This window comes from Anoplopoma fimbria, unplaced genomic scaffold (assembly GCF_027596085.1).
Source record: "Anoplopoma fimbria isolate UVic2021 breed Golden Eagle Sablefish unplaced genomic scaffold, Afim_UVic_2022 Un_contig_8238_pilon_pilon, whole genome shotgun sequence".
NCBI classification, from domain to species: domain Eukaryota; kingdom Metazoa; phylum Chordata; class Actinopteri; order Perciformes; family Anoplopomatidae; genus Anoplopoma; species Anoplopoma fimbria.
The window spans coordinates 26,900-34,522 of NW_026553073.1; the positions used below are offsets into that span (position 1 = coordinate 26,900).

Below are 7,623 nucleotides of genomic sequence, written 5' to 3' on the forward strand. Positions count from 1 at the left end.
GTTCACCTTCCAACAAGACAATGACCCGAAGCACACAGCTAAAATAACAAAGGAGTGGCTTCGGAATAAGTCTGTGACCATTCTTGACTGGCCCAGCCAGAGCCCTGACCTAAACCCAATTGAGCATCTCTGGAGAGACCTGAAAATGGCTGTCCACCAATGTTCACCATCCAACCTGACAGAACTGGAGAGGGTCTGCAAGGAAGAATGGCAGAGGATCCCCAAATCCAGGTGTGAGAAACCTGTTGCATCATTCCCAAGAAGACTCATGGCTGTACTAGCTCAAAAGGGTGCTTCTACTCAATACTGAGCAAAGGGTCTGAATACTTATGACCATGTGATATTTCAGTTTTTCTTTTTTAATAAATTTGCAAAAATTTCTACATTTCTGTTTTTTTCTGTCAAAAAATGAACTTTTTCGATTTTAGCAAATGGCTGCAATGAAACAAAGAGTGAAAAATTTAAAGGGGTCTGAATACTTTCCGTACCCACTGTATATAAACATCAAGAGAGATCCACAAAACAACACAGAACTTGAGAGCAATATATACAAATATATGGAACTGTGCTCATACGACCTCTGGTTCGTAACACCTCCCCCCCTTAAGATCGAACATTTCCCCCCAAGAAATGTTTGATATCATGGGTCTTAGGAACAAGAAAAGCGATCAGCCATAACATTATATTTCCTTCTCTTATAGCTAATCTAAATATTAAATTCTTGAAATAGCAGAAACGAACGCATAAAATGCTGCTTGTTATTGCACATTCCAGACAGGAACACCAAGGGATTGTGGTTCAAAATAAACCAAAACAGGCATAGGAGTGGCGCTTATGTAAAAGTATTGAAGGGAAAAGAGTAAAGCCAGCGCTTCCTTCTCTTATCATACTGTAATTGACTTGATTTTTCTTACACTTTTTGGAGAAGAAACAGAACAGATGGTCAACACCTTGAATATCTTCCTGCAGCAGCACCGCACTGCCCCACAACCACTTCCAGTTTGAAGGGGTACAGAAAGTCAGCAGAGGCAAGAAGAAGCGCGCTACCGTGGAGAGCCTTGGCAGACTCAAACGCTTCCTGGTAATGCGAAAACCACATTAACAGTTTTGAGGGACTGGACAGGGTAGTCAAGGGAGCAACTACATGAAAGTTCCTCCAAAAAACCCTATAGTACCCACACTTCCCCAGAAAATGGTTCCGCCTGGAAAATCTAAATTGTTTGCACTTTTGTGTTGAAGACCCTGTCTCACCTGCTTGCCCAGATATGAATAAGCATAACCACATCCCTATTAGCTAGCTCTGCCAAATGTGACAAGAACTCATCCAATTCAATTCAATTCAATTCAGTTTATTTTGTATAGCCCAGAATCACAAATTACAAATTTGCCTCAGAGGGCTTTACAATCTGTGCACAAGCGACATCCTCTGTCCTTCCCTCACATCGGCACAGGAAAAACTCCCCTAAAAAACCCCTTTAACAGGGAGAAAAAAGGAAGAAACCTATGGGAGAACGACAGAGGAGGGATCCTTCTCCCAGGATGGACAGAATGCAATAGATGTCATGTGAACAGAATGAGCAGCATAACAGTTCTTAGATACAACACATTCAATGTATATGACATAAATGATTCATATAATAAGACTACTTATAATAACAGCAGCAATTATTACAGTAGAATTATAGCCATGAAAATAGGGATAGTAATGTGACTAATAATAATAATCGAAGTAGCAGTGGGTGTCAGTCGGCTCACAGCAGGAGGCACGACTACGGTCCAGGTACCACAACGATTCATGGAAACCTGCAGAACGAGAAAGCAAAAGGGCTTCAGGGTGGAAGTAAAGCTAAAATGCTTAATGGTACAGGTAATAGTAATAGTAATGTGACTAGTAATAATAATAATGGTGGTAGCAGTCGGTGTCAGCAGGGCCGTAGCAGGATGCACATCCACGGTCCAGGTACAGCCACGATTTATAGAAGCCTGCGAAGCGAGAAAGCACAAAGACTCCAGGGTAGAAGCAAGTCAATAAGCGTAATAGTACAGGCAATAATAATAGTAATGTGACTAATAATGATAGTGGTAGTAGTAGTGGGTGTCAGCAGGGCCTCAGTAGGTGGCACGATGACAGTCCAAATATAACCCCGATTCCTGGGAACCTGCGAGGCGAGAAAGCACAAGAACTCCGGGGAAACCAAATGGGGCAAAACACGGAATGGTACCTCGCCTTTTACTCAGCTCATCTTCCTCACTGCGGGGAGGCGACGAAGCAAGAACAGCGACAGGGACTACTGGGGACAGATTGTTTGCACGAGAGGATTAACAATTTTAACATGTTTACATGACCCAGCTCGTGATTTTCTCTTGATCTGGTGTTTTAATGACTTAATCAGTGTCACTCAACTGGCACTCAAGTAAATAGGGGCTGGAGAAGTTAGCTTGTAGGCCAGTAAGGACTGGCATCAGAACAAGAACCTCATAACCAGGTTTGATGTTGGAAGGACAACTGGGACATTCCCTGAGGGAAGATCTTTGACATAAATTGGAGCCTTGATCATTTTGTTAGCTCTTTTGGATGCCAAATGTTGTGAAAAATGTCACTAGGACGTTTACAATGGCCTAGGTTTTTAACATGTGTAGGGGAACAGCCTCAGGATAACGGGTGGTGGTGCACTTATAAAAATAAAATATTGGTTACCGGGTTAAGCTGTGGAAGTGGTCCTACACAGTTTATCAAGATGTGTTCAAACCGTTGTCCAATTTCAGGGATAGATGGAATGAAGCAGGCGGGAGCGTCTGATTAGGTTTTCCTACAAACTTGCACATATGACATGAGCAGCAGAACTTTGCCACTTCAGATTTATTCATTTATTTATCTTTCCTAGAGCAGCAGCAGACAAACTAAAAGCTAAAGTACAGTCATTCTGTTGGGCCTTGTTATTTTTTGTTTTATTCACGGATAACGCCAACTCTGAAACTGTGGAGAGTTAACTGTCAGCGTGCTCACACATTGTGGGGCTGTGGACCAAAACAGGACCGTCTTACTCAACTTCATCACTGGCCAAAAGAGTGCATCAGAAAGATGCACCACACCACGTAGTTTACAAGCCCTGGAAAAACTAACTGCGCACACAGGGAATGCAGAGGGCAGGTAGCGCACATCCACGGTGGGATTGTCAACAACTTCAGGGGCAGGGAACACTTTTAATGTTGCTAAATCATTTCCCAGAAAGAGTTCAAAAACCCTTATACTGGTAACTAGGACCGCAAACCAACTCGTACAGGGCCAGACACAACTGAAGAGAACAGCTGCATAGTGTGGAGAGGAAATATAAAACGCTCATCTTAATACCCCACACCAGTATATCTGCGCCACAGTGAGTTTGATTCGAAAAAGGGCAATATCCCAGCGCCAATAGGATGTTTTGCACCGGTATTGCCTAAGATTTTATTGGGCAAAGGTTTGGCTCCTATTCGGGCATGAACACAAAACCATCCGAGACAGACTAAATTCTGCGTCAATATTGCCATTTTCATGTGCAAATTCGCCATAGGCGTGGTTGACAGTTTTCTTACAATTTCTAAATTTCTGACAATAACCCTTATGAACTAACTCATAGGCACGGAGAACAATGGATTCTACAATATCATAATCTAAACTCTGGTAAATAGAAGGACTGTAAGACACTTTCTGCACTCTACCAACTAGTTTACATTGTAACAATATTGACCACATGTCTTTTGGAAGTGTAAGGCAAATGCACTGGCTCACCCAGTGAAGGAAGCTTTTAACTTGAGACAGAAGGCCCATGAAACACAACCTTCTCCCCTAGTTGTTCATTAAGAATTTGTTTTAAATCATTTAAAATTAATTTAAAGGAACTTGTACCTAAAAGAACTTGGAAATAAATTACAAACTTACTTACAAACTAAATTAAAATATTTTTCCAATTTTCTAACAGATGGATCTGTGGTTACCTCAAACTGACCATTTATATCATCCAGATTAACATGGGTGGGATTGCATCAGAAAACACACAACACACAGGCTCATCCAGTGAAGGAAGCTTTTACCTTAGCAGAATGACCCCTGTGACATTGCCATGAATGATTTCAGATTGTTATTTGTAACGCATTAACACGTTGTTTGTGAAAATGGAACTGATAATAACTAACTAATAACTAATCTAATAATATATTTATTTGTATCTTTAACACTGACCATTAATTCACTTTGCTGTAGTGGCAAAAGGCTCATCTGTGGTGGTTTATCATCTGTGTAATCCGGGAGAAACACGCTCATGAAGTAATTGAAAATGTATTTAGAATGTATTCAGTTCAGTTGTATGGGAACGTAATTTTGTCGGAGACATGGTTTAATGGGGATAATCCATGGTGCACTAATTGGTTCACAAGAAAAGTGAAGGTAGTAGTGAAAAATAAAAAGGAGAGATATTAAAAAACACATCTATATACATAAACACCTCCAAACACCTGGCCAATCACCGTATATGATTGTCAGATGGTTCTTTTTGTAACATTACATAAGTTGTCTGCTTCCACCTGTCATGGCCTTGGCCATGTCTCTGTTTATTTCCTTGTGTTTCATGTGTTTTCCCTTGCCCTTGTGTCTCCTGTGCTCCCTTGTTTGGTTATCTCTGTGTGTGTGTGTGTGTGTCTGTGAGGTGGGTGTGTCACCTCTCCCACTCTCTCACCACACTCTTCCCTCACTCACCTAATCACCTCATCAGCCAAGCATACTCACCTGCTCCAAGCCACACACACCTGCCTTCAATCCACTCATCAACTCTATTTAAACACCAGTCTCACACACACTCACTGCCAGATCGTACTCCGCATTATGCCAGACCTTCCAGCGTTATCCCCCGGACTGATTTCCCGTTGCCGACCCTGCCTGCCTGTCTGGACTTACCTGCCTTGCCTGTGCCCCGGTCAACGACTCAGCCTTCTGTCCCCGACCCCGAGTTTAACCTCCGCTTCCTCTGATTTCTGTCTGCCTGATCCCCTGCCTGTTTCCCTCTGTGAGTCTTATCCTGCCTGTCTGTATGCTGAGTTCTCTGCTTTAAATAAAGCACCAGAACTGTATCCGTCTCCTGGTCGTTCTGCTTTTTGGGTCCACACCACACACCGTGACACCACCCTTATGGTTTTACAATCAGCTGTTAAAAGAACCAACTAGCACTATATTTGAAGCATACTGAAGCCTGAGATTTTATAGTGTGTAGTGTGAGTTAAATATAATTTTCATTTCATGTTATGTTCATGTCATAAATAGCCTGTGGGCAGAGCTCTGAGACAGAGACTCAGATGGAGCTTGCCAGGACTGTTTGAAGTAAGGAAAGGGGTCACTGAGTGTTTTATCTGGGGACACAACCATTTGATGCTAGCAGACCTTTCAAGGGTCTTTTTTTAAAACACAGATAAGAGGATTGGCAAGTGGCTGGAGAGGAGCAGTCAAAACAAGCCCTGGAACAGAAAACCCCACTAGACACCAGCCTGAACTCTGGAATATTTTATTTCCACCAAACCTGGTTTCTTTATTCATTTTCTTGGGTGTGTATCCTGACATAAACGTCTTCTTTTCTTCTTCTATATAACAGTGTCCAGTGTGTTATCCAGAATATGACAGTGAAAATGCTCTTCTGTATCAGCCATCATTTAAAATGTGCCTCTCCATTAAAGGAAGAGCACATTTGCTTTCAGAGGACTAATGTGTGAAGAATGCTCTATCAGTCGGCACTATCAGCAGGTCCTCCAGTAGAGGAAGGGTTAGGTCTCTCGGTTTTAAAATGGATCCCAGAGACAGGAGAGGAGTGAGCACGCCAAGTGACTTATGTCAAGTGGACATCCTTATCTCTGAAAGATGATGTGGCTCTCTCTTCCAATGGCTCCAGTGCTCTCAAGGCAGCCAGGCAGAGCTGATTTTAGAAGAAGTTTATAGAATTTAGATAAAAACCTAAAGACCAGAGGGTAGTGTAGATTAGGCAGGGTAGTGTAGACGAGATCAGGTCTTCTGCAAAGTGGTTTAAGATGTCATCAAGTCTAACAGGGTAGGAGTTCGGGGGGGGGGGGGGGGGGGGGAGGAGGTGGATCAGTCCAGAGCACACTGCTCTACTCCAGGCAGCTCGTCCCTCCTCGAGGCAGCTGGCAGCCACAGGCCACCATGACGGAGTGGACCCTGCTTAAACGACTCCTGGATGCGGTCCACCAGCACTCCACCATGATCGGTCGCCTGTGGCTCACTGTCATGGTCATTTTCCGGCTGCTCATCGTCGCGGTGGCGACTGAGGACGTGTACACTGACGAGCAGGAGATGTTTGTGTGCAACACGCTGCAACCGGGATGCTCCACCGTCTGCTACGACGCATTCGCACCCATCTCGCAACCTCGCTTCTGGGTATTCCACATCATCAGCGTCTCCACGCCATCCCTCTGCTTCATCATCTACACGTGGCACAACCTGTCCAAGCTGCCTCACAATAGCACCCAGAGGCAACGGCAAGGACCAGGAGTTATCCCAGGGCAGGGGGACCCAGATATAAGGCAAGGCGGTGGACGGGAGGTGTATGAACGGAGTTGCGACTCAGATAGTTGCTCCATCCGCTCCCATAAGCATCTGGGTCACAGCCTGGCGGATGTGCTGGAGGGCGTCACCGCTCAGACCCTTCTGAGGGGAGACCCCAACAACGTGGTGTCCTTGAGCCATGGCCGTGGTTGCACCATCAGGGAGGGGAGTGCAGATGGTCCCGTGGTCTCTGGAGGGGTTCTGTCTAAATGTTATATCTTCCATGTTTGCATACGGGCTGTTCTGGAGGTGGGCTTTGTCCTGGCCCAGTGGAAGCTGTTTGGCTTCAAGGTACCGGTCCATTTCCTATGTACCTCGCCCCCTGCAGCCAGCCGGTGGACTGCTACGTCTCCAGGCCCACGGAGAAGACCATCTTCTTGCTCTTCATGTTTTGTGTGGGGATTTTCTGTATACTGCTCAACCTGCTGGAGCTCAACCACCTGGGCTGGAAGAAGATCCGGCAGGTTGTGAGGCTGAGGGAGAGGGCGTCCTGGAGAGGTTGTCCAGGTATGAGGGGGGGGTATGAAACCTTCCCTCCAGACAGCCCCTCTCTCACATCCTCTTTAGGCTACAGGGGCGTGACCAGCACCACTTCCCTGCCAACTTTGGACCTGGTGGTGGGTCACCAGCCCGACTGGACCTGTGCTGTGAACTGTGGCAGGATGAGGGATCCTGAGGAGGTCAGAGAGACTGGACCAGAGCAACCAAAGACACAGGACTCCCATAAAGGAGAGAGGCAGCCTTTGAAGAGCAAGAGAGCGATCAGAGAGTCTAAACAGAAAAGTGCTGAGGTCTGGATATAGTCTGCGACCATAGCTGCCTTTGTTTGTTTGTTAGCAGTAGTTCACAGGATTGGGTCATCTTTATAACAACTTAGTTACTTTTAGTTCGATGTAGTTTCTAATCAGAGATTTCTACCTCCGACGAAATACACAATGCAATTTGTAATGTTCACGGCATAGATATTTGACATTTAAACAATACAACAGTGACATATTTAAAATAAAAAAACTCAATCAAACAGGATATTTCACACA

At 44.7% G+C, this 7,623-nt stretch overlaps 1 protein-coding gene across 1 annotated transcript; it reads left to right on the plus strand.

Annotated features, from left to right (window-relative positions):
• The first annotated feature begins 6,184 nt into the window (after positions 1 to 6,184).
• LOC129116292 (gap junction delta-2 protein-like) lies at positions 6,185 to 7,389 on the plus strand. The gene is given in 2 exon segments (XM_054627255.1): positions 6,185 to 6,902; positions 6,905 to 7,389. Coding segments are annotated over 2 exon segments (1,203 nt in total).
• The last annotated feature ends 234 nt before the right edge of the window (positions 7,390 to 7,623 follow it).